At 33.5% G+C, this 27128-nt stretch overlaps 8 protein-coding genes across 16 annotated transcripts in view; 4 read left to right on the plus strand and 4 right to left on the minus strand.

Annotated features, from left to right (window-relative positions):
- LOC108971649 (protein FAM49B) overlaps positions 1–2865 on the plus strand; it is a 5992-nt gene extending 3127 nt beyond the window's left edge. For all 7 annotated transcript variants that reach the window (XM_018937862.1, XM_018937860.1, XM_018937857.1 and 4 more), the window contains 3 exons: positions 146–409; positions 1011–1273; positions 1342–2865. In XM_018937862.1, the coding sequence (XP_018793407.1) occupies positions 146–409; positions 1011–1273; positions 1342–1606 (792 nt within the window). In that variant the 3' untranslated portion in view covers positions 1607–2865. The remainder of the gene's footprint in view (positions 1–145; positions 410–1010; positions 1274–1341) is intronic.
- Positions 2866–2993: 128 nt separating this feature from the next.
- On the minus strand, positions 2994–4120 carry LOC108971653 (nuclear envelope phosphatase-regulatory subunit 1 homolog). Its single transcript, XM_018937869.1, is given in 4 exon segments — positions 2994–3381; positions 3440–3600; positions 3701–3758; positions 3912–4120. Coding segments are annotated over 4 exon segments (405 nt in total). The 5' UTR covers positions 3934–4120; the 3' UTR covers positions 2994–3217.
- Positions 4121–4249: 129 nt separating this feature from the next.
- LOC108971648 (histone-lysine N-methyltransferase E(z)) lies at positions 4250–7869 on the plus strand. 2 transcript variants are annotated; one of them, XM_018937854.1, is made up of 9 exons: positions 4250–4502; positions 4558–5223; positions 5285–5445; positions 5690–5704; positions 6276–6376; positions 6445–6634; positions 6701–6837; positions 6910–7339; positions 7395–7869. In XM_018937854.1, the coding sequence occupies exons 1-9, from the start codon at positions 4381–4383 to the stop codon at positions 7802–7804; spliced, it is 2232 nt and encodes a 743-aa protein (XP_018793399.1). In that variant the 5' UTR covers positions 4250–4380; the 3' UTR covers positions 7805–7869. The 2 variants fall into 2 exon arrangements, with proteins under 2 accessions (XP_018793399.1, XP_018793400.1); XM_018937855.1 differs by lacking the exon at positions 5690–5704 and having other exon boundaries at positions 4251–4502.
- LOC108971652 (chromosome transmission fidelity protein 8 homolog) lies at positions 7820–8619 on the minus strand. Its single transcript, XM_018937868.1, has 3 exons — positions 8516–8619; positions 8243–8369; positions 7820–8189 (listed from the first exon to the last, which is right to left on the minus strand). The coding sequence occupies exons 1-3, from the start codon at positions 8533–8535 to the stop codon at positions 7893–7895; spliced, it is 444 nt and encodes a 147-aa protein (XP_018793413.1). The 5' UTR covers positions 8536–8619; the 3' UTR covers positions 7820–7892.
- A 26-nt stretch (positions 8620–8645) lies between these two features.
- Positions 8646–9893, plus strand: LOC108971650 (ubiquinol-cytochrome-c reductase complex assembly factor 1). Of its 2 annotated transcripts, none has more exons than XM_018937864.1 (4): positions 8646–8788; positions 8918–9109; positions 9178–9429; positions 9490–9893. In XM_018937864.1, exons 1-4 carry the CDS (start codon positions 8732–8734, stop codon positions 9769–9771), a joined length of 783 nt encoding a protein of 260 aa, XP_018793409.1. In that variant the 5' UTR covers positions 8646–8731; the 3' UTR covers positions 9772–9893. The 2 variants fall into 2 exon arrangements, with proteins under 2 accessions (XP_018793409.1, XP_018793410.1); XM_018937865.1 differs by having other exon boundaries at positions 8927–9109.
- Positions 9892–10797, minus strand: LOC108971651. The gene is made up of 2 exons (XM_018937866.1): positions 10518–10797; positions 9892–10453 (listed from the first exon to the last, which is right to left on the minus strand). The coding sequence occupies exons 1-2, from the start codon at positions 10687–10689 to the stop codon at positions 9933–9935; spliced, it is 693 nt and encodes a 230-aa protein (XP_018793411.1). The 5' UTR covers positions 10690–10797; the 3' UTR covers positions 9892–9932.
- Positions 10798–11599: 802 nt separating this feature from the next.
- LOC108971642 lies at positions 11600–15764 on the plus strand. The gene is made up of 4 exons (XM_018937849.1): positions 11600–12620; positions 12677–13186; positions 13245–13414; positions 14168–15764. The coding sequence occupies exons 2-4, from the start codon at positions 12719–12721 to the stop codon at positions 15222–15224; spliced, it is 1695 nt and encodes a 564-aa protein (XP_018793394.1). The 5' UTR covers positions 11600–12620; positions 12677–12718; the 3' UTR covers positions 15225–15764.
- Positions 15765–22423: 6659 nt separating this feature from the next.
- On the minus strand, positions 22424–24365 carry LOC108971643. Its single transcript, XM_018937850.1, has 2 exons — positions 23813–24365; positions 22424–23555 (listed from the first exon to the last, which is right to left on the minus strand). Exons 1-2 carry the CDS (start codon positions 23843–23845, stop codon positions 22803–22805), a joined length of 786 nt encoding a protein of 261 aa, XP_018793395.1. The 5' UTR covers positions 23846–24365; the 3' UTR covers positions 22424–22802.
- Between the last annotated feature and the right edge of the window lie 2763 nt (positions 24366–27128).

Here is a 27128-nt window from a genome sequence, read left to right on the forward strand (position 1 = left end):
AAAATGAAAATTTAAATTTGTATGCAAAACTGAATGGAAAAATTGGCATACGTAGTTAACTTGCATTCTAATCAATACCGTGCAACAAAAAATTTTGAAACATTTAATAAAGTTCAACATACGGTAATATTAAAAAATGTTTCAGGGCGCTGGAAAAGAAATTCGTGAGGCTATTGCTGATCCTTCTCCCAAATGTCAGGAAAAAGCATGGGACGCTGTTTTGCCTTTAGTGAAGAAATTGAGACGTTGCTACGAACATTCACTGGAGCTAGAAAAAATAGTTCCAAAATTATTAGGTCAATTGGTTGGTGGCAAACTGAATCCTACCCAACATCTGGAGACACAACAAGCCCTAGTAAAACAGCTTGCTGAAATTTTGGAGTTTGTACTAAAATTCGATGAATATAAGGTATATATAAAAGGTTTTCCAAAAAATAAAGTTATTTTCACTTATTATTGTTCATAAACTTGAATCGAAAAATTATTTTCAGTCCGTAATATAATAATTACTAACTTTTTATTTCTCAAATCATTAACAAACACCTTATTCTAAAAACTCAACAATATGAAACCGGTATATAGAGAAAAGATCATAATTGAAATTTCGAAACATGTTAAAGCAATGCTACAGTTAACATACAAAATCGAAAGCATTTCAAAGAAACAAATTTCTTTCAAAGAAGAAATATATTAATTATTTATAGTATAATATACTATATACTCGTCAAATACAGTTAGTCAGCTTCAAGTAAAATAATATTTATAAGTATATCGAGGGACCGAGACATATGATATGACACAGATATCTTAAACACAAAATATTTAGCATGAAAAGATATTGAGTGTTTAAAGGGAATATCGGCTATCGATCGGGCTTTAATATGTGTTATAACTGTTACACAACTTTGAAATGATATCGAACCACCGTTGGCATTGACTGGGAATTGTATTAAACCATAACTAATCTACTTACACACATGTGTATATACATATTTATTTTACAATTTTAGATGAAGACCCCAGCTATACAAAATGATTTCAGTTACTATAGACGTATTGTAACTCGACAGCGTATCGACCAGACAAATTACTCGTTAGTGAGTACAGAATTGGCAAACCGCATGTCTTTGTTCTATGCTCACGCTACACCCATGCTGAAAGTGCTTAGTGAGGCAACATCAAAGTTCGTTCACGATAACGCGAACGATGTCGAGAATACGACGGAGACTCTAGGAACTATGGCGAAAGTTTGTCTAAGAATGCTTGAAAATCCGTAAGTTATTTTAAGTTAAACAAATTTGATTAAATTTCACCGGGTTTTATCTATTTGGCCTATTATAGCAAATTGCTTCAACAAATCGAGCGAGAGGAAACGCATCTATTAGTTCTACGAGTAATGGTTGGGCTTGTAATTTTGTATGACCATGTTCATCCGGTTGGAGCATTCGCTCGAGGCTCACATGTAGACGTCAAAGGTTGTGTACGACTGCTACAGGCACAACCGGCCATAAAGGCTGAACCTTTGTTAAACGCATTGCGTTATACGACAAAACATCTCAATGAAGAAAACACACCGAAGAATATACGTAATTTATTGGCAGCATAATAATAAGAGAAGAAAAGCGTATATTCGCAGGAACCAACTGCCATGAACCCCGCTACTATTTTCAATTGCAGTTACTACCGAACCCGTCATGTAAAGTATTTATTACCACATGAAAATATTTATAAAATGCATAAAAAAGGTTTTTTTTATATATTAGTCTATAAATACAAAATTATTCCGTGAAATTACATACAATTTTGTAAATTAAACATGAGGTATAAACGAAGTACAATAACACACGTGTGTACTTCGAAACAAAAGCATTTAATATTAAAAACCATAACGTTAGAAACATTATCGCATATGAATGTATGTATATACATTTTGTTCTTAGTCACTTATTGTATATGATTATAACATGTTCATACTAGAAGACGCATAGTTCAGTCAGTCCTATTGTTAAAGTTTTATAATTTATACGTTATCTAAATAACGATGGACATAGCCAACATATCCACTTAGAGAAGCAGACAGCAGAAAAAAACGTATAACTGTGGCATAATTCAAATTTTGCAAACGTATCATATACTAAGTTAAAAAATAAAAATGCGTCAAAGTTTAGTTAATAATAAAAATTTTAAATTTAGAAAATAATTTAAATATTTAGCAAATAAGATCATTCATTAGGTAAAAATTTAAGGTTTGCATGGTTATAGAACATGAAAAGTAAAAACCCACACTCACGACGAGTATTTCATAAAATACCAAAAATTTTATATTCTTAATTGATTTATTACCCATTTAATTTTATTTCTAATTGTATACATATATATAGGAAACATTGAATATAGATTTTGTTGCGGTTCTTTAGTAAAAATTTAAATTAATTTGTATATACTTAAGTATCTGAACAAATGTATTGCATTTATAACACATTGCTTGTATATCACAGAGAAGGAGTATATATGTATGAATCTAGGGTATTTATACTCCGAAAAGAGAAAATAAGTATGTATATATGGAAGTATAATAGAATATAAAACTTGTTTTTATAAAATGAATATAACGCAACTAAATGTCGAAGCTAAATGAATGAAATTTGTATCGACAAAAATTTTTGTTATATATATCTAAGGTAAACATGAAAGTAAACTGAATGAAATAGATGGAGAAATAAACTATAATAAAAGAACAAAATTTGTATCGACAAAAATTTTTGTTATTTATAAGTAAGGTAAGCAAGGAGGTATACTGAATGAAATAGATGTAGAAATAAACTATAACCGAAATTTTTTCTTGCTTTAAGTGATGTAAATATATTTAAGTATTTCACTCAGATTATATGCATATATTTATTTTAAATCAAATACCTGGAGACTATTAGATTACAACTTTAAGGTTTCATGTAAAAAGAGTTCATTGAGAGAAGTAATTAAACGAAAGTTTATACGCGTTTGGAAATTATATATTTTATATTATGATTACAATTTCAATTAAATCCAGTTAAACTATCTGTTTTATCAAATTAATATAAAAAAAATTATTAAATGGAAACACTTTACTAAACTATCCAATTTATAATAGCGGGATAAAGTATCGTTATTATAATTTTAACTTCATTCGGTGCCAAAACCACCAATCTGTCGTAGATTTAAACAGTATGTATTTCCTCTAACGAATACTGCCGTCTAGATTATTGTTTGGTCGAGGTTTAAGAATCAGTTTTCCTGTGTCATCACAACTCATATTGAAATCGCTAAGTACGGTCCGCATTCGAGTTGTAATAATTTTGGGAGCAAATACTAATTTATGTATGCCCATAACAAAGAGAATAACTGAAATAAAAATAGTTGCATTAGATTTTTTAGTATTTCATCAATTTTATAGTATTACCCAGCATTAAGGTGGCAAGCGTGAATATTGGATGCAGTAACAACGATTCTATTAGAGGCACAATTGAGGTACGAGGATCTCTAAGCCAATAAAACGCTCCAATAGCTGTACATATAGAAATTGTGGCCAGAACTACTGCAATTATATTATATTAATTTAATAATTAAATTACAATAAATAAATAAACCGAAGTGTGTTAAATTAGAATCGAAAAGATTTGATGCTGTCTCTTATACACATCTAGATGTGTATAAGAGACATGTAGTGGGCCCATAAGACGATACTACCTCCGTGAGCCTGCGCTCAAATGCTTTCAAATCTGTAAATAAACTCTGTATTAACTTCGAACAGTAAACAAAAACTTTATATATATATTATATTATTTATAAATATATGTTGATTTATTAGATGTCTTTTAACAAGTACAATGAACAACATATTTAATAAAAAATCCTATCAGAACCATAAATACCTTCACATGCTGATGGTTCCATGTTTCGAATAATTTATGTACGATTTTGTAGATCGATTGATTTTTTATGTTAAAAATTAAAAAACAAAAATTCATTCTACATTAGTTACACATTTTCTTTGCGACTTTTTAAGACATTCAATTATTTTTATAAAATTTCTAGGGCTAAACTTTACATCAGGATATTTATTAGTCCTAAATTAATAGGTATGTTTGTTTTCTGACAACTGATGTCAGTAATGTTGGACCGCTCAGAGAACTGTCTAAAATTAAACGTCAAATAATCAGAGTTGCAGCTTAGTTGACGTTATGGTTGACATTTAGCAGATGGTCATTCAAAGATGTAAATCCATTGCCGCCAGTAATTTTTTTCTTTGATTTTATATCCCGAATAGCTTAAAAGTCCGTGGTTATAAAAAATTAATTTCAGTTTTAAATTTGAATTGGTAAAATTTCTGTGCACACAAAAATGAATGCATCAAAAGTTCCCATAGAATGGAAGCGACGTGTTAAAACGGAATACATGAAAATTAGGCAACAAAAGCGATATAAACGAGCTGATGAAATCAAGGAAGCTTGGATCAAAAATTGGTTTGTTTTAATAAAATTATTTTTCTAACTATTTAATTACAAATTTGTTGAGTAGGGAAGAACATAACTACAACGTTCAGGATTTATACTGCGAGCCAAAAGTTTGGCATGCACAACCTTATGATCCTCCACATTTGGATTGTATAAAAAAAGCTGAGGTTTCTGGTTATAACGGTGCAGGTCCACAAAAAGTACCTATTTGTATAATAAATGCTGTTACGCCAATACCTACAATGTATACATGGGCGCCAACACAGCAAAATTTCATGGTAGAAGATGAAACTGTGTTGCACAATATTCCGTATATGGGAGATGAAGTACTAGACAAAGATGGTAAATTTATTGAAGAGCTCATAAAAAATTATGATGGTAAAGTACATGGTGATAAAGACCCATCTTTTATGGATGACGCTATTTTCGTTGAATTGGTACATGCTTTAATGCGAAACTATACTAAAGAAGAAGAAATATCATGTGTGGGTTTTGGTAGTAGTGTTTCTAAATCGGAAACTCAGAAAACCGACACACTTTCCAGGGATGAAAAATCGAGCGATTCATTATTTGATGGCCGAAATATCCAATTAATTGAAGATGGTGAAAATACAAAAACAAAGGAAGAACCGATGCGAAAAGAAAAAATGCCCTTTCCAACTCCTATAATTTTCCAAGCCATTAGTTCAAACTTTCCAGATAAGGGAAATCCCCAGGAATTAAAAGAAAAGTATTTATCACATCCTTATTTGAAATATTATGATTAAAATCAACACTATTAAATTCATCAGGTATATTGAACTAACCGAGCATCAGGACCCCGAAAGACCGCAAGAATGCACTCCCAATATTGATGGTGAAAAAGCAGAAAGTGTGTCCCGAGAGCGCACAATGCATTCATTCCACACCCTATTTTGTCGCCGTTGTTTTAAATATGACTGTTTCCTTCATCGTAAGTATTATACAATAGGATTTATTCAAAAGACCAATAATCATTTAGGCAATAATGCCGATTAGTAATAAATAATACAAAGAAAAAAGCACCAACGGCTAATGCTGCATATAGCTCATTATATTTCCTTTTTCTTTTTCGTGCAATTTACGTTTGCCAATTATTGCCGAAATGAATCTTTAAATATGATAATGACTCTTAAAATGCAACTGAAATTTCGACTCTGCAAATGAATGCAATTTAGGTCACCAAATAAACGGTGAGTTGTAGTTAATAATGCCTATGTACTTAATCCTGACATTTTGACTTAATCGAAATCGTTCACATTTTTCATATAACCAATCGCCATCATAACCACTGCTGATAACTACTGATGCAGAAATATCAAATCATGATATCTTTTGCAGAGCCTCAATGTTTCCATTTTTACTGTGCACATAAACTAAATAAAAAATCTATATATATGAAAATTATTTTATATTCAATTACAAATATTATAACGACAACATATGTTTGCACTATACATACATATATTGAGAGGATCATGTACATTTCATGTCTTTCTTAGCATTAAGCCTTTAAAGTGCTAGTGATCCATGTATATGTGAATGTTTAGAAAATTAAGTATCAATGTATGTACGTAAGCAATTGATTTGACTAGATTTTTCGGGATGCATTAAATATGTTTTTGTTTCTAATCAAGTTAATAAAAAACAGTTTTAGCACCAAACTCATGCCATTTGAAAACACGACACATTCATTAATTCCATTTTATTATGTCTTCTCTTAATGTTAGAACATAAAACATATAATTTTTTGATTTGAAATAGGCCTTCAAGTGGGACATGCTGGACCAAATCTACAGAAAAGGCGTTTTCCTGAGTTGAAACCATTTACAGAACCTTGTAGCAATGCATGTTATATGTTATTGGTGAGAAATGAACAATATTTTTTTTTTTTTTTTACTTTTGGTTATAACCTTAATTTGGTTTTTGACAGGATGGTATGAAAGAAAAATTAGCTGCTGACAGTAAAACACCCCCGATTGATTCTTGCAACGAAGCTAGCTCTGAAGACAGCAACGACAGTAACAGTCAATTTAGTAATAAAGACTTCAATGCAGAAAATGGAAAAGAAAATAGTATTGTTGTTAACAGTGCTGTTTCCGCAGAAATTAACTCTATAATGGGTAAAGCACAGAAAAATATTTGTTTGTTTGATATAAATATCTTTAAAATAAAATTGATTAAATTAGCCGGAATGATGAACACGTCAAACTCAAAATGTGACTGGACTGGCGCTGATCAATCTTTATTTCGAACGTTGCATAAAGTATTTTTGAAAAACTATTGCGCTATCGCTCAAACTATGCTTACAAAAACATGTCAACAGGTAAGAAATTCATATTCAAATAATGTTTTTACATTTACTTTATTTTTATCGAATAACGAAATTTCGTTTCAGGTGTATGAGTTTGCTCAAAAAGAGGAAGCAGAGTTTTGTATTGAAGAATTACGTCAAGATTACACTCCACCACGTAAAAAGAAGAAGAAGCAACGCCTTTGGTCACTGCATTGTCGAAAAATTCAACTAAAGAAAGATTCTTCTTCCAATCACGTCTATAACTATACACCATGTGATCATACTGGGCCCTGCGACATGAATTGCTCTTGCATTCAAACTCAGAACTTTTGCGAGAAATTTTGCAACTGCAGTAGTGATTGTCAAAATCGGTTTCCTGGTTGTCGTTGCAAGGCGCAATGTAACACGAAGCAATGTCCGTGTTATTTGGCAGTGCGTGAGTGCGATCCAGATTTATGTCAGGCTTGCGGTGCCGATCAATTCAAGCTGACAAAAATAACTTGCAAGAATGTGTGTGTACAGCGTGGATTACGTAAGAAACCTTGAGCTTTGCGATTATTATACTCCTATATTAATTTCGTTTCCAGATAAACATCTTTTAATGGCGCCTTCCGATATAGCGGGATGGGGAATATTTCTTAAAGAAGGCGCTCAAAAAAACGAGTTTATTTCAGAGTATTGTGGCGAAATCATTTCCCAAGACGAGGCCGATCGGAGGGGCAAAGTGTATGACAAGTATATGTGTTCATTTTTATTTAATCTAAACAATGACTTCGTCGTTGACGCCACGAGAAAAGGCAATAAAATTCGTTTTGCCAACCATTCAATTAATCCGAATTGCTACGCTAAGGTAATGATGGTAACAGGAGATCATAGAATTGGAATATTTGCTAAACGTGCCATTCAACCTGGAGAAGAGCTGTTCTTCGACTATAGATATGGGCCTACTGAGCAACTGAAGTTCGTAGGTATAGAAAGAGAAATGGAAATAGTATAATGAAAAAAATCTTAATTGAAAATCTAATATTTGAATGTATTATGGGTTTATTATAAAAATATAAAAATTTTAATTAATGGTTCTCATTTCAAACGGAAGTTGCAATATTCGCAATAATAGGTTTTGGACGCGATTTAAAGATGAGTTTTTTTGTGCATAAAGCTCGAACTACGTATTCGGTGTTTTGTCGTGATTTATTTTCCAGAGCAACTGTGCTGTCTAAAATTGTACAATCAACTGTTCTATTAAGTGTAGCGTTGGAATCCATATTTGCATCGTTCAATGAAGACTTTCCATCCTTACTTTTCAATTTTTCAAGCACAGCGAAAGGTTTTTCGAGCTTTTGCTCTCGTCCTTGCAAGATATGATGCCCAATTATAAGTATCTAAAATTTATAAAACTAAATTGATAAACCAACAACTGTCACACAAATTTTACAGGCTGTCCGTATTTATTATAATATAAGTCCCCTATAAACAGATTATGAATATTCTCTTCGGAACGAATTTCGAGATCTCCCTGCAACTCAACAATTGCATATTCCTCAAGCATAGTTGGTGAAGATCTGAAAATTTTATAATATTTACTATCAATGTATGTTTAGAAAGTTTAATCTAAAAAAATGTCGATATAATATGAAAAAAAAATAGAAAATACAATAAAACATTTTTAAATAAACATTCTCTCTAAAACCACTACTCGAGTACTTACGTTTTTACTAATATAGGCATCCTTCTATACAAAGTAAAAACAAATAAAAAATAACTTTTCACATCTAAACAAAACTTTTGCGTTTACTATACTATCAGCTGGTTTTGACATTAGATATCCCAGTTGTTTTATTATCTTAGTGAACGTACCTATCTAGAGAAACCTGTGCAAGTGTGTTTACAAATTTTTTAATTAATTTACAAATAAGTTTGCGAAATGATACGTCTTAGGCAATTAACTCGAATTTCTGTGAATAAATATGTTTCAGCAGAGGTAAAATAAATTAAAATAATGGAGCTTATTTAATTGTGAAATAATTAAAATCTTACATAAACTTGTGTATGCGAATTTGAAAGGCCCATATGTATGTGTACATAAACGAGTAACTATGCATATTAATAGTTTTTACAGCGTAATATTCTAGTGTGCAACAATGCTAATACCTTTAATAATGGATGGAAAGTATGCACACAGAACTATAGGAAATGCAGTACATCCGGAACAAATGTAGTTAATAATAATCATGAGAGATCGGATAGCAATATATTGAAGCGTGTTTTGAATAAAGTTGGCTTCGCACCGAATACAAAAACGGTTAGGATTGCATTTGATGAATACATTTTTGTTTCTTAAAAATAATAATTATAGATTTTATTGCTTAGCGCTTAAGGGTGGCCAGTCACATGTTGTACGAAAGTGTTGCTGATAAAATAAACTATTTAAGTTTTTTTAAAGCTTTTGATATGCCCAACACATTCAACTCATGGTTTCTGGTTACTGAATTACATGTATGGATGCTACTTGTGCGAGCTATGGCTGAGGGTTCGGAATCTGGAGAAAATGGTCGTTTTATTCGTAATTGTATTGTAGAAGTTATGTGGGGCGATGTAAATACGCGTGCTAAGAAGCTAGGGGCAAGTTTTCTATATCTTGAAACATACATATATTTTGCCTTAAACAGTGTTTATTTGCAGGCACATAACCCATCGAGAACGCGACAACAAATAGAAATCCTTTCGGAACAATTTCAAGCAGCATTAATTGCTTACGACGAAGGCATTATGTCAGATGATCGAGTATTATCTGGTGCTTTATGGCGACGGTTCTTTGCCATGAACTGTAATGACGTCGTAAAGATTGAACGTCTAGTCAAGTATGTAAGAGAACAAATTGTTTCTCTGGACCAGCTATCGCCTGATGAGTTTCTACAAAAACCAAAAATATCATGGATTGATTTGGATAAAGTATCTGTTTAGCTGCCATTAATGTTAGACTAGCCATTTCTGGTATACGCTTTTGTAAAATGAATTATGATTTTATTATTATGCTTGTGCATATTTACATGAGTTTTGGAAATATAAATATAGGCTGGTAAATACTTGTTTTAATATTGTTTTGTAATATTGTTTTATTGGGATCAAATTTCTACGTCGGCAATACCATCATTTGCTATTGCTCGCAATTGACACTTGCATAAGTAACTCATTATTCTGCGCTCGATATGGTCTTTAATTTCATTGGGGACATTGTTAAATAAAGTTGCCATTCGCTCATAGTTTAACATCCGTTCATGATAAAATTCAGTTTCGTTCTGAAAAATCGGAAAAGCTTCTTTCTCGAAGCCCGAATTTGTTAGTTCTTCGTATTCAATAATGGTGTCATTGTATTGATAATTGTTATATGGTGAAGATCGCGATAAGATTTCTTCACTTGCTTCCAAATTCTTGGAATGCAAACTTAATCTTTCACGTTTATTAATACGTGAACGTTTACTAGAGTTGTTTAAACAGACAGTTCTCTCAAGAAAACGCATACTTTCAAGATAAGGCCATGTTGATCCTCGAATTGTACCTTCTTTAGGGCATAATTCGTGACAATGGCGAAGTTCCCTCTGGAAGTGGTTTCGCAGATTATTCCAACGACTGAGACAGAAACCAGCTATAAACATACAAAACATAAAATAAATATAATATTATGCTCCAATATTTATAATAGTCCTTACGAGTAGTTCCCATTTCTGAAGCAATAGTACTCCATATTCGATTTTTTTCTTTCATGCATTCGAATGTTGAAAGTCCACCCCATTGCCGGTGATATAGTACAGGATGCGGTTGGACCAATGATATTAACTTAAAATCGAACGGCCGATTTTTCTTGTGACTGGTTCTTGTCATTCTACGTGTTTATACTCTAAAATCTTCTATTGCGGTACGGCTACATTAATGTCGTTTAAAGAACCAACATAATTCGTAAACATTGATGTTGATGTTTTATGTAAAAATGTCAAATGGATTAATTTTCACAGCCAATAAATATTATCTCGATAATCATAACGGCTAGTCTAGACAGGCCAAAGCAGAGAACGTTTATCATGCCAAAGTTTATTGCGTACTAACTGTCAATCTATTGCCATTGCCGTATCCAAATCTGTATGTGCACATTTGTTATCAAAACGCAATCATTTGCGAAAAGGCGTCGTGTAGGTAGGTTCTAGCTAATGTAGCGCATGGTTTGAGCTCTTGAGCTTTTGAATTGTTTAAATGTTTATATGGATGAAAATAATGTATGGGAATAGGTAAAAAATCGAGAAATAGACTTATTCCTACATATGAAAACTGATCTAATTAGTATGCGATATATTGTATTCCACAAGTAATATGGAGTCTCCTCAGGCAATACGTACAACAATACAGTTAGTATACAATAAAATTTTGCCTCGATTTCTACCTAGTCGAGATGACAGGTAATGGTGGAAACAGCCACTGAAAAGCTTCGGACTGGGCGGCCATCTAGCGACTAATAGTATCCTCATAAAAGTTGCAAATTTCAAAAATTGAAATAAATTGAACTAAAACGAAATATAATCTCTAAATAATATAAATAGTTCGTATAATGTGCTATTAGTAGTTATGAAAATTTGTTGTAAGCATTTTTTTTTAATTTTTTGTACACTGGCAATATTTTGTAATAGTAGAAAATGTATACACCCGATGTTAATAAGTAGTCTGGCAATATTTGTAATAGCAGAAAATGTAAAGCTAATGAAATCCATTAACATTCTCTGGTAAAGTGTACACAAAAATATGTATAAAACTAGAAAACATTAATTGACAATAGCAAACCAGAGAACATAAAATAATCTCTGAGTAAACCAAGTAATTCATAATGGTTAATGAAAGTTTGATTAGAACTTAGAATTATTTTAAAACCTATAACTTGCTTATGGGTATTAATAAAAAGTGGATTTTATATTGATGTGGATGTAAACGGAGGAAGATAAACCCTCTTATGTGAATATTGTTGTATGAACCATGGTATACATTTATATCGTTACTCCCGCTGTGCCAAGGTGTGAATTACTTTGAATGTAGTGGGTGTTAAGCCACCATCAGCAATGGAGATACCATAAAGATCTCATTAGAACGATTCCAAGGAAATGAGCTTACTTATGAGCTTACACATTTAAGGAAATTAATATACACAATACGTCAATTACGGGACTCGGGACTCGGGATCTAAATCATTTTGGAAGCTGTAAAAATATATATATGCATATACTTGTTTAGAAATGGCCAACAGTGAAGCTAGTGTAAACAATCTGTGGCTTTTGCTTTTATGGGCGCATACATGCGTGTGCAAGCAAGATATTTAATTATTTGAAGCAAACAATGGCAGTTTGGTATACATATCGCGCGTGTATTTACATATGTGGAATGGCACAATAAAAAAATAAAAATACAGAAAGTTACGAATTCTTAATATTCGGAATGAATCAAATGGAAATGTGCTTGAAAGAAAAATGACTACCATTTTCTGAGGAGCCATAAGCTGTACAAATTTATACTCTAATCATAATTGAAATTAAATAAAACTTAAATATATCATGGAGTTCTCAATACCCTTAACATGCTCAGGACTTACCGTGGGGATATAAGAGTGAGAAAGAAAACTAGCATGTTGCAGTGGTAAACTTATTTTTCCTGCTGGCTTTGTTCATATTTATTCATGTTGCATTAGCATAACATGAAACTTGCAATAATATAATTCAAGTTGATCTGTTTTATGAGAATTGTAATTTAGTTAGAAATATAGACGTCAACTTCAGGTAACAAAATATAAAAGGTGTTCTCAAAGTTTTGTTTTAAGCCTGCACCATTATAGGAAGATAAACTCGAATATTAGCGATAAGAAGTTGAGTAGATTATGTCGAGTTTGATGAACGAAAGTGGAACTTCTGCTGAATTACAATTTAATAACATAGTGGCTGTAGTATCTGCAACATCGACGGCAGCAGTGGCTGCAACTGCGCTTGTGGGGGCTTCAAATCAAATGAATTCCAAAAACTTAATTATGCAACGTGACAAGTCCGAGACACCTGCAATTAGCTGTTCTGACGACATGGTTAGTACAAATTCTGCGATCGAAGAAGAAACCCAATTTAGCGATACCAGAGGGGGGATAAATCTATCATTAATGCAAAACTCGCCTCCACCCCATAGTTACCGACATTCGCGTGCCTATCGTCATTTTAAAAATCCACCACAACCACATATGTGTATTCGCACAACCTCAGAATCAGGTGAAGAACTATTTATTAATGTACTTAGTTGGACGAGAATAGTGATACCACAAGAGCCTACCGACCCTATACCATTATATGGAGGAATGAGGGTACGATTAAAGAAAAAAAATAATAATAATCATAGTAAATGTTGGTTTACATTTATAGGTCCCTCCAGGAAGTCCTAGAAGCCCGCCTATTGTGTTTGCTGTTATGGCAAATCCCGAAGTTTTAAAGGATTCTGGGCGTCACAGCAAAGATCCAGAGGAACGCAGAGCTATGGTTGAATTAATGTGTGATTTTGTAGAAGCAATGAATCCTGGTCTTAAATTAGTAAGGTATGATATTGAAATTGAAATCTCAAATCAGAGTATTTACAAAATAAACGGAGTAGCTACTGTGTTGAGAAAAAGTTGAATTATAATTTGCGATGACTGGAAGAGATTTTCAAAGTCAATTGTTAACTTTGAGACTTCTAATTATCTGATGATGTGATTGAAAACCACTGCAACAGAACATAGTCTCAAGGCTAGGTGGTGCAATTGTCTACACCAATTTTCTTTTTTTTTTACCGTATATTTTGTAGTAATTATGACATATTTTGGCTTTTAACATAGCGCAATCTACATAATCCGTTCCCACCACAGTCGAGTCTAAGTTGTACTCGAAATTACTTCAGGAATGTTTTCTGTGTTCACAAAATAACAACAATTCCTAGAATGAAATAGCCTAGACCGAACATTAAAGATAATTATAATAATATAGTATATACAAACTATTAACTTTCAATAGAAAAAATATCGCATTTAGTATAGTTGGGTCTATATCTAAACAGACTTCAAAATTTTATCAAAACCATAATTAAAAAATTATTTTAAGTAAACTCCACGTGGCTGCTGGATTTTACACACGGAACAATTTAAATCATCAATGATTTCATATCTTTGAGACGTAAACGTTAATGATAACAAGCTTTTCGATATTACATTTGATGAATTTTGTTTCAATGTTTTTAATAGCAGTATTTGCTGAAACGTATAATTTATATATATACATATATATACATTTTTTTTTATTTTATCTTATTTTAGGAACGCCATTATTTTGAAGGATAGGGATATATCTGGAGAACTAAAAGATGTCTGGAGTGCGGTGCAAGCCCAAAGAGATCGAGAAAGGGAGGAACAAATTATACAACAACGACAGCAGCATCACTTTCACAGCATCACCACTCAACAGATGTTTCCAAGGTCTACTGAAGCTGTACGAATTTCCGAACAGAAACAAATTAATACAGTATGTACAGAAAATTCGGATAAACTTTTGTTGGGTAGTTTAGCTGAAAAATCCTTAAATAATAGAACTGTTTCTGTGCAGTCAGATAGTACAAATACATCTGCCGCAGGTGATGTCACCGTCCATATAAAGGACACTGTAAAATTAAAACAACCTCAAGAAACGTATGAGATATGTGCTAATATCGCAAGTGGTGGTAATGATGATATTTTAAGTGACGGAAAGGATCAAACTGATGCAACTAATAAATTATCTGCCACAACCGATATTTGCGATAATAGAAAAGTATCTGTCAAAACACTTTCTGGCCCTCAACTTATAATCGGAGAAGAAAAAAGTAAAAGGAAAGGTGTTGAACATATTGATAGTCCTTCGCCTTTATCATCTAGCACAGTACTCACAATAGAAACTCCCGCTATAAATAACATAGGTACAAGTTCAGGACTCACATCTTCCAATCATATAAAAATGAATACAACGGTTTCCCCCGCAGTATCCGCATCAACTATTACTAAAAAAGAAAAATTAGTTGGGTTTTTACCTAATGGATGTATATTCCCACGTTTCAAGAACTATAAAAACAAAGAAAAAGATAAAGATAAAGAAAGCAAATCGAAAGATAAAACTTTACTCAATGCTTTGAAAAAAAGCAAAGACAAAAAAGTCGCAAGTGTTGAGAATTGTGAAAAATCTTCAATGGACTGTGATCCAAAGATAAATTACGAAAAAAACTGTATTAGTTTAGAAAATGAGATACAACATTTGGATCTCAATAAAATCGACACAACCACAAGTGGTGACAACATGTATGCTAAGTTGAAAATCCCTGCTACTTCGGCGTCAGCAAAATAGATAATTAATTCTTTTGTATTATTTTCCAGTTAGATGCACATAGATACATTAGGCATATACAGTGACTCACACGATTGATCCCGCTTTATTCTTTTGTATTATTTTCCAGTTAGATGCACATAGATACGTTAGGTATATACAGTGACTCACACGATTGATCCCCCTCCAATCCTCGTGCGAGAACCAATCAGCAACTCTTGGTTCCTCGCACAGTCTGTTCCGTGTATCAGACCGTCATACATCGGAATGTTACATCAGTCGAGTGCAATTCCTGCACTGGCTGGTGCCACTTCCCGGCGGTTTCCGGCCTGCGCACCAAACGTGAGTGGAGTGAATCCTACGTTGCCCCATGCTGCAGGAGTCTGCCCCCGGAACACACTACAGTGGCGTCGCCAACCAACACCCCAGCGCGACAACCGCCCCTGCGGGTTCTGCAGCTGCAACACACATCACCTGCACGTCACTCCCTCACCCCCAGGATCATTCACGGACACCCGCGACAAACCAGGATACTTCAATTTAACTGCAACGGACTCCAGAGCAAGATCGAGGAGATAGTTGCACTCATGAATCGAGAACGTGTATAGCTGCGGTCCAAGAAACCAAGCTAAACAGCCGCTCAGATCTTCTGAGTTGTGTCGGTTTCAACGTTTTGCGTAAAGATCGCGAGCGAGATAATGGTGGCGGCCTAGCCTTTATATTGTACAACACCGTGCAGTATCGTCTAATCGATGAGGACATCGACCCCAGGGATACTACCCTAGAATGTCAGGGCATAGCTATCCGGTCAGGCGATGTCGAGCTCGAAATATTTAATATATACATCCCCCCAGTTACATGTTGCCCTACAGGATATCACCCGAATATAGGTGCGCTACATCGTGGTGAGAACCGTCTGGTACTAGGCGATTTTAACACGCACCATGATCTTTGGCATTGCTCCCGTCAAATGATCGTAGGGGAGTGGAGCTGGCTGAACAGATTGACGATTCGACATTCTGCACAATGAATGACGACGCTCCCACCAGAATTATGGGCACCTGTATAGGTGCTGATAAATATCATAACCTGGCCACCTATGCTAACTCTCGCATCAGATCATGTGCCCATAATTATCTCGATCGAGAAGCATCCCGATTTCGTTTCTGTGGACAACCGCACCTACATTAACTTTAAAAAAGCTAATTGGGTCGGCTTCACAGAATTTACCGAGAGCACCTTCAACGCTCTACCTATTCCTATGGACATATGCATTGGCGAATGTCAATTCCGCAAGGTGATCGCAGCAGCTACCGCTCGCTTCATCCCGGCTGGAAGAATAGCGGAAATCCGCCCCAATTTCCCAGCCGTAGCAGCCGTTTTAGCTAACGACCGCGACACCTTATGCCATTCCGATCCCGGGGATCCCCGAATAAGGGATCACAATTTGGAGATTCGGCGTATGGAAAACCACTATAAGCGGACAAAATGGATAGAGCACCTGAAGTTCTGCAACCTCTCCACCGGTGTGAGTAAGCTTTGGGCTACTGTCAAAGCTTTGTCTAATCCGAAGAGACATGACGACCGAGTTGAAGTTCAATTCAATGATCATGCCTCTTCGGACCCGAAGAAGTGCGCGAGCGGCGCAAAATGCCAAACAACTGCGCGCCGACGAAGGGGTTCAGAGTGTCATCAAAAAAGCAAAATCATCCAAATCCATTGGCCCTGATGGAATCAACATGCTAATGCTAAAGCATCTAGGCTCGACGGGAGTAGGTTACCTCACCAATGTCCTCAATCTGTCACTGACCACTCCAAATTCCCGATGTGTGGAAAACCGGAAGAGGGGTCTCACTATTGAAACCTGGGAAACCCGCCAACAAAGGGGAATCTTATTGCCCGATAACTCTCCTCTCCCCAGTAGTGAAGACGCTTGAGGCCTTGCGATTCCCAACTTTCACTCACCACCTGAGCCTAGCCAGTCACCAGCATGGATTCCGAAAAGTGCACAGTGCACCGTCAATAACCCTAAGATTTTAGGCGTAACCTTCGATAGTCTATGCTCCTTCTCTCCTCATACGACCGCGATTATCGCCAAAGTACAGAGCCGCAACAARATCCTCAATTCGCTAGCCGGCAGCACATGGGGAAAAGACAAAGAAACGTTGTTGGCAACTTACAAGGCAATCGGGCGGCCGGTCCTTAACTACGCAGCTCCAATATGGTCGCCTGGATGCAGATGAGGAAACTTCAAACCTGCTAGAATACTGCACTCCGGACAACGACGGGATGTCTTTTGATGTCTCCCATAGAACACCTCCACAGTGAGACGCTTATGCTTCCTGTAAAGGAGCATAATGAACTCCTCTCCAAACAGTTCCTGCTGGGATGTTTCCGAAGGAATCACCCTTGCAGCCATCTGCTGGGAGCGGAACCGCTTTCCAGGAGCATCAAAAGGTCCTTTCTTGACTACGTCGACGACATCGTACAGTACGCCGACCGGACTTCGGACGCAACTGACTTTCGACAGGTACTGACCGCCATTCACAGTGGAGCCATCAACACCTTCACCGACTCCCTCCCCGTGAATGGCGTTCTTGGAGTCAAACCACCACCTATTGCAGACGAAGAGCTCCAGTTGCCGCCAGAAACACGAGTGACCCTAGCGCAACTTCGTTCTGGATACTGTAGCAGGTTAAACTCCTATTTATCCAGAATTGACCCAGACATACCCAACGTATGTCCTGCATGCAACGAGTCCTCGCATGATACTGGTCACTTCTTTGCATTCTTTGCATGCCCTACAAACCCTCCTCCCTTTGGTCTGACCCCATCGAAACAGAACGTTTCCTGGGTCTCGCGTTGGATGACCTCGTCAACGCAAATGACCCCTACCACCCAAACGGGGATAATCGTTAAAACAACAACAACAACTCCCTCGGTATCAATGTTTTGATGTGCTATAAATGCTGTTATTTTTTTTTTTCATTAAACAACTACAAATAAAAGCAATAATGAAGCTAAATATAAAATATTTCAGTGTGATCAATTTTATGACTTAATATTAACAGGGTTAAAAGTTAATGTTAATTAATCTTTCGTATAAAAAACTTTTGCATCTATAATGGCTTTGATTCTTCTAGGCATACTTAAATTGAAACTTGCCCATGTCCTGAGCCCATTCGATAGTCCCCCCTTGCTTTGTGTTTCAAATCATTATCCTGTTGGAAGAAAATGTCGTGACACATTTTCACCAAACAATCCCCACACTATAATGAAGCCAATAAATTAAAATGATTCCATTTTATGAAATAATTTTTTTTTTTGAGCAAGTCTGTACTCTTCCAGCAAAAGTCTCAACCCTACCTTTCGGTGTATTGCTGAAAATTTACTTAACTCTAATTTTTGTGAGGACGTAAAACATATTCGTAACGGGATCTCAAACACCAACTAAGATAAATATTTAGTCGGGTTTGTGTTTGACTGCAAATCTAAGACGAGAAAAAAGTGTCACTGTATATGTTTAAGAAGTCCGATCATTTGTATTGTATTGTTCCAGCAAAAGTCTCAACCCTACCCTTCGGTATATTGCTGAAATTTTACTTAACTCTAATCTTTGTGAGGACGTAAACATATTCGTAAAGAGATCTCAAATACCAACTAAGATAAATATTTAGTCGGGTTTGTGCTTGACTGCAAATCTAAGACGCAAAAAAAAAAAGGCTTTTCGGTTGAAGCGAACTCTAATTTTTGTGAGGACGTAAACATATTCGTAAAGAGATCTCAAACACCAACTAAGATAAATATTTAGTCGGGTTTGTGTTTGACTGCAAATCTAAGACGCAAAAAAAAAAAGGCTTTTCGGTTGAAGCGTGATCATTTTCCTGTGTCACTGTATATGATTAAGAAGTGCGATCATTTGTATTGTAGGGACGCTAATCTTAAACGAAAACATTAGCCTTTAATAAAACAAGTATTGTTTCAAAACTAAACTATCAATTTATTTGGTTTAGTTTTTATTTGATATGATTTTGTAATGGAAAAATTTGTTTACGAAATTATTTAAGGAAACTCATTGATTTTCATGTCGATTGTTGCTTTAAGTTTTCCCTAAAGGTAACATTTGCAATGTTAATTACGTCCTTTAAATATAAGTAAAATTTTGGATTGCTTTTTTAAATTGAACGAATATAAAGTATGTAAATGATTACTTTATATTTCCAAAGTGTTATGAAATTAGGTTTAGAAGTAAATTAATATTCATATATACATACATATGATATACTCAAAAACGAAGTATCGAATTTGATCATCTTTTTATTTATGTTTTGAAATCTGCTGGGATTTCATTTAACTCATTAAAAGCAGTAAAGTTAACTGCTGCAAGCTTCTGCAGAAAGTTAGTTAAAGGGACACCACCTAATAAGAAATTTCGAAAGTCTTAATTTTTTTCTTGCATCTATCTATACAAGTGTATGTATCACCTTCAAAAATAACGCACTAAAATTTTAGATGAATATTTATGATTATATATTATTATATATAAATTTGCTGCTCAAAAATAAATGATTCGATCACTTTCAAATCCTCATTTTCTATTTATATTTATAGGTCTCTATCAACAAATAGAAAAAAAAATACCGCATTATTTTTTCTACTAAAACTTTTCTGTATTAAAAAAAAAAAACAATATTATACCCTTAGAATTTTAAAACAATTTATACGGTATTTTTTTTAATCCCCAAAAATCGGTTTTTTAGTCTTTCGGACTAGGTGTACCCCTTAATTATTTTAAATGCTTCTTACAAAATATATAATGAACATAACTAGCAGTTTTTGCATATTTTCTTTTTTTTTTAGATAGTTTTGTATTTGTGTTATTTAATATAACATTCTATGAATGAAACAATGTCACGAAATTTCAATAATGACCCAACGGTAACAAAACTATTACGTTGTATATGAACTGATATTTTAAGAACTAAATTTTAAATGAGAACAGTAAGACTCCTATAAAATTACGATTATATTCATTGAAACTAAGGCGTATGACACAGTCAATTCCTTTCCCAAAAGTGAGTATGGTCATGAAAATAATAATTATGGTGTCTACAAGTTTTACAACTTTATTATTCTCCATTTGAGGATTACCAGATTGAGGTAGAATTGTAGTACAGTAATTTGTAAGTCGCAGAAGAACCGCAATTATTTCAGTAAATTATTGGATAATATGCCTTACATTCAACTCCAGAGAAATACTCATAAACTTAAAATAGCCTTTTTTACACACATATGTACATATGGTCTCGGCTATGAATCCAGCAAATTATGCCTATTCGTACATCATATGTACTTGGGGGGGAAATTATTGTGCAACCGAAATATGTATATGTAAGTAGATCTTCCTATAGAAGCCGAAACGACTTTTCTGATGAAAATTATTTGAATGTACAATTATACAATGTAAATTTAATTACATTAGTGTTTTGGTGCTCTATTACACTGCCCTGGTATAATATAGATACCTATATCTATCATAACTGCCATGAGGAGAATATGACTGCTGTGTTTAATAATTTGTATCAGTTTGATTGGAAAAAATAAATTATATGTGTATACATATGAGTGTATAAATACAAATACTCTACTTTTGTCTTGGCATAAATAATTTGTCGACGTATTACAACTGAATTGTGATTTTTTAAAGTAAATATTTCTGAAAATCTCAGTTCTTTAATCCAATATATTTAACTAAATATAAAGAAATATATAATTAAAATTGTAAAATTATTAACTAGTTAAATTAAAATACTTGGTAAGTTATTATACCCCACGAAAGATGGGGGCTAGTTGTAAGTGTGAATGATTAAGGTAAATATAATTTATTATAACGTTTTAGGGATGTAAAATATACAACCATAAAAACGATAAGATATACAATGTGAAATAGCAATGTATAATTTTGTAAGTTTGTAACTTTATATTATAAAAATTGATATATAGATAATAAAGAAACTTGACTTTTATATTTTCAAGTATAAATAATAGTATTTACAACAAACATTAAATTTACCGATTGAATACACCAATAGAATATAATAAAAGAAAAGAATATATTGCAATCTGAAGAGATATTTACACTTCAATTACTTCAAAAACTATAGTTGGATTTTTATATACTACTGTGGTCAAATTGAAATTTTTAATTTATACCCCGCGGGTTTTTCGAATCGGAATATTTTTTTCTGTAAGTTGGTAGTACGGATGTGACATCTATGCTAAATTTCATGTCAAAATATTCATTAGTATTTGAGATACGCTTCGTTTTGTGAGGCTGTAAAAGTTAATTCTTCGATTTTTACTATGTCTGAATTTATTTAACAAAGAAGTGCGATAATGCACCATCTCATACTGTATTGAATATTAGTGATCATTTCGCCACATTTTCAACTAATATCGTGCCGCAACCACCGCATTCGCCTGATTTACCTTCGTGTAACTTCTGACGGAGGATTTTTCCAATTGCTATGAACGGGAGGGGATTACTTTGAAGGAGATGAAATGGACAACATTCACCTTTCAATTTGATCACACTAGTAAGTTATATTTTCCTCAAAAGCAACTATTAAACATGTAAAGTCATAAGGTATTTGCTTTATTATGCCAAAATTATATTTAAGTTCAGTTAATCTTATGGCGATAACTTTTTCTATTAAAAGTTAATTCTAAAATATGTAAGTACATATCGTCACCTGAAATGCCAAATAACTTAACAACATTTTCGGAAATTTACAGTGGCATGAATGAAACACGGAATAAAATGGAACATGAGTGAAAAAAATTTAAATATTTGTTAAAACTGAGTTATATCTGATACAGAACCTTTAAATGTTGGACATATGTAATATTTTACGAATACAATTTGCAGTTGTGAATTATAATCAATAAGACATTCAATTTCGAATTTTTGGATGATACGTTATACACATCCAGTTGTTTCATTTAAGCTCTAAAATTTCGTGAGCTTTTCTAAAAGACAGCTTAACACAACTATAAGCCGCTTGTATTTTGAGAGAGGAGACAGAATGATAGATATTTCATTAAAATTTCGTTATAATGTTTTACATAACATGTTATCATTCTGTATTAAAAATGGGTGAAATCTGTGTTAATTTTCCTCAATTGATGGCGCAGATGGATGTGAATTGATATTATACAAATTACTTCGAAATTGATATTCATCTTTTCGCGGAACAATAAATTTATTTTACTTTTTGTTCTAAACATTTCGGTTGCATAAATACATGTTTTCAACACATTCAAAAAGGTTATATAATATTTTAGATGGTAATTATGAATAATAACCTATATATCTATGTAGCACTTATGGTAAAAATTGTTATGAGGACATTATTCTTTTCTTTTTTTATTACTGAATTAACAACGAAACGTAATTCACAATTATATTTTTATAAGACAAGCTTCTCATTTCAGTTTAGTTTAGCGTTTTCATTGCACATACTTTTAAAGTCAACTAAATGAATGAATAATATAAAAGACAATTGATTGTATATCGATTATATTAAATAAACTTATATGTCACTCATTATTATTATTTTCCGCTCGGAGATGCTCCAACTCTTCGCGTTCCTTCTTGTTTCGCAATAGGGGTACATTATAGTCAAAAGCGTAGAAGAAGCCTTGTGGAGGACCAGTTTCCTCAGGTCCAGGAACATAGGGTGGTTCTTGATGAACATATTCCTTGTATTCCGATTCCGCAGGTTCATTGCGTTGCTGTTGATATTCAGGAGCAAATGGATCAGGGTTGTTACCGTTGGCAGCTGCTAATTCACCCCACAGTTTGAAATGCTCTTCCTCTGCTTTGCGAACTGCCGGTGTCTTGGTGGCAGGCTCCTTCAAATAGGCTGGTCGGTTATCGTCGACATGAAATCCTGTACGATCCGCGTAGTATTTGGCCACAAAATCTCGACCAGTGGGTTGGACATACTTATATGAACCACTTACTGTGCCTGATTCGTCCTTCTTTTCATTCTTGCCCTGATTCCAATCACGATAACCATACACATATTGGCCTAATCCGTCCTGTCCATGATATTGGTGAGCGTCATAATGTTCTTCCACATATTCCTCAGGGTGATCTATCACACGACCCATGTATACGAACTCACCTTTTTCATTGCGAGATTCTGGCAGCTCGTTTTCACTTGTCTTAGGAGCGTAGTCAATATTGTCTAGACCTCGAAGATTTGCACTGTTCAGAAATTGTTGGGCTTCCTCTGGTGAAATATTAATCTTGAAGATATTTTCAGCAAGAATTGGGGTTGCTAGCGCCTTGAAAATATATACCACAATTAAAAGTTTACATATGTATACATAACTGAAAAATAAAAATTGACGTTTGTAAAATAATTACATCATGCACTAAAAATATATCCTACATATGTACAGAAGAGAAAACTCTTCTCATTGTTTTACCAAAGGGTTTCACTACTCTTTGTAAATTTTATTGGATAAATTTATGACTAATATTGTTTATTAGATAAATTCATATAATTGTACTGAAAATCGTGTTACATACTCATACTTACCAACAAGAAAACGGTAAAAATTCTTAATTTCATCTCGCTATTTGCTGCAAAAGCCTATTTGAAAATATAAAATAAAATACTTGTCGTATCGTATTGTCTTTACTACTTTACACAACTGTAGTTATTTCGCGAATAGTGTGGAATCTCAAAATTGATCGCTTCTTATATTGAAGATATGAAAATTGAGACGAAACGTAAAAACATTTAACAAAATCTATAAAACTCACAAAATCTGAATATGCAAAATAACTTGTTTTAAATGAAGATTCTCCCAGCTAATCATACAGCATCATCGTCCGTCTCATCTATCGACCAGTGTCAAAATTTCAAGAGAATAGTGCCAGTTTCTTGCTCAGACACATATTCTAATTCTACGTCAATATAAACAACTCATCGTTAATAAATACATACATATGTATATATAATTTTATCTGGCTTCTCCTCTAGTGACCAAAGCTACTTCCACTGGACTTTCATGCACTCGTCTACGCAATTCGATCGGTTACAAAAACTACATACTGCATTACTGTATATTTCATACAAACGATATTAAACAATTGTTATTTACTTTCATGTATGCAATTTATTTATTGTTTAATATTATATATTTATGAACGTATGTACATATATATTTACAATTTTAATAACGTTTATTGTATGTTTAAATTTTGATAGTTTGTGGCGTTTTCTTGATTAATTGATTGTCTCCTGTGATACGGAAGTGGGAACCAATGGTGAGTATAATTGTTTTTGTATCTAAATTCAAATAGTCATTTATATCCACAAACAGTCAGGCATTATTACTATTAGATTGAACATTTCTATTTCTAATTCTAATTCACATATTTATATCGAAAGATAATAAATTTATAAAATAACAATACTTACACACTTATTTAGATAACTTTAGCAAACTTTAAAGGAATTTCCCATGTCATTCATTACAAATTGAGAATGCGCGCTAAAATCAGAATTTTAATTTTTAGTTACTCAGTGATGAGTAAGGTATGTATTAATACATTGCTAAATATCATCATTTAATATACAAAATATCTTAACATCACTTTTCATAAGTTTAAAGGAGAAGAAAAGATTATGTAAAATAGAAAGCGTTTTATTGAAACAAAATTTTAGTTTTGGTAATAGCTTGGTTTTATCTGATCACAGCAGAAATTTAAAACTTTTGTGTATGTAGTATGATATAAGGGATCGTAATTAATAAAAAACTCAATTTCTAATTTTCTGATGATTCGTTGTTTTGCATTTCAGGTGACTATATTTTACTCAGCTTAAATAGGAACAACCTCACTGCTAATAATAATATACATTATTCTCTTAAAATTGAGTCAAAACAAGTTTTGTTTACTTATAATTCTTTGATTTGCACATACAATAGCGTTCGAAACTAAAGCAGCTTATTCTACTGAAATAGTTTAATCCGTATGTGGCTATTTAAAATAATTGTATTTAAATAATTTAATTTTACTTAATTCAGTGGTCTAACTATTACTATAGATCGGGCAATAAACCTGTGCCTAACCGTGGGAATAAGTCCTCAAATATAAAAGTTACATATGAAGTATAAAAAATTGCATATATTTCAGAATTTACATTTTTTTACTATATTTTTTATTATTGTAAACTATATATCATGGTTTCTAACAACACTGTTAATTAATGATTTTTAAAGTGAGTCAGCCACCGAAAAACTTCTAACAAATCTTTATAACATTTATTGAAGGAATTATATTTTAACAAGACGTCAAGATGTTTTAATAATATGGGCATTATGACTAACTGTTTACATTTATTTGGTTATAATGGAGTGGTTTAAAACGCATTTTTTATACGGAATAGATTCGAAAACCAGATTTATGCTTTCATGACTAACGTTGAGAACATTTATATAATGATATATGCCTATTCAATTACACGCAAATATGATATTTTGTGGTAAGAAGTTATCAAATTGTTAAATAAGACGGAGAAAACCTTCGATATTCCAATGCATGAGAAAGACAGGTACTGTCTTCATTGTTATTAAGAAACATACTTATAAGCAAGTACAACAACGGACACGTGTAAAACCAAGCGAAATTATCTGAGTATATGCATATATTAGATTGTCAAAAAAGTCTTGCGGTATTTTCACTAGTTGGCGCTGAAAGCGCGTAGTTCTAGTTTTATTCGTCGCATCGGGTCACGCTATACCTTTTTGGAAAGCTCATTTCACGCGCTAACACGCGATTTATTGATTGTCGTTTTTTTTTAAATCGTTCGTGAGTTATAGCGTCGCAAACATGGAGCAAAATAAAGAGAAAATACGGCATATTTTACAGTACTACTACGATAAAGGCAAAAATGCATCTCAAGCCGCCAATAAAATTACATATACACATATACAGTTCCATTTCCACCGCACAACGATGGTTTCAACGTTTTCGTTCTGGTGTAGAGGTGGTCGAAAATGCGCCACGCACCGGAAGGCCTGTCGTCGAAAATTGCGATAAAATCGCTGAATTGGTTGAATGAGACAGGCATAGTAGCAGCCGTAGCATCGGTCAAGAGCTGGGCATAAGTAAAAAAAAAAGTTTATGAACAATTTGAAATTCAGTAAAAATACCGCAAAAATACCCTCAAACTTTTTTGACAATATGTACATATGCATATCTTTTAATGTGGGAGTTAGTTTTCTACTTATACATATGTATGTGTGTAATTGCGTGAAAATAGTTGGTATGTTTTAATATACATAAATATCTCGCCTTACGCGGTGTTCAAAACTTATTCTTGTTTATATTCAGAACGTAAATGAAATATTATATTGGACAGTCGAAAAAGTCTTTTGCCATTTTTTCGCTAGAGACATTGTTCCATCAGTGTAAGTCGGAATTTTGTAATTTCCAGGACGGAAGCGAATGAATCATTGTTGAACTGTAAAAATTATCGTCCCATAAATTACACATTGGTGGCTTACGTTGTCATTCTGTCGAATAAATAAGTCTAAATATTAGAATTTACATATGTATATGGGTCACATATTAACGTTAAATGAATTCAGCAAACCATACTTTAAACAGTTGTACATAACATGGAAGTTTATATTGTTTTAACAAGTAAGGAAGGGCTAAGTTCGGGTGTCACCCAACATTTTATACTCTCGCATGATAAAGTGATAATCGAGATTTCAGGCGTGGTTGTAAACCGATTTCACGAATATTTGGTACATGTCATCAGGGGGTTAAGAAAATATTATATACCGAATTTCATTGAAATCGGTGGAGTACTTCCTGAGATATGGTTTTTGGTCCATAAG

This window comes from Bactrocera latifrons, unplaced genomic scaffold (assembly GCF_001853355.1).
Source record: "Bactrocera latifrons isolate USDA-ARS-PBARC rearing strain unplaced genomic scaffold, ASM185335v1 scaffold_35, whole genome shotgun sequence".
Classification (NCBI taxonomy): domain Eukaryota; kingdom Metazoa; phylum Arthropoda; class Insecta; order Diptera; family Tephritidae; genus Bactrocera; species Bactrocera latifrons.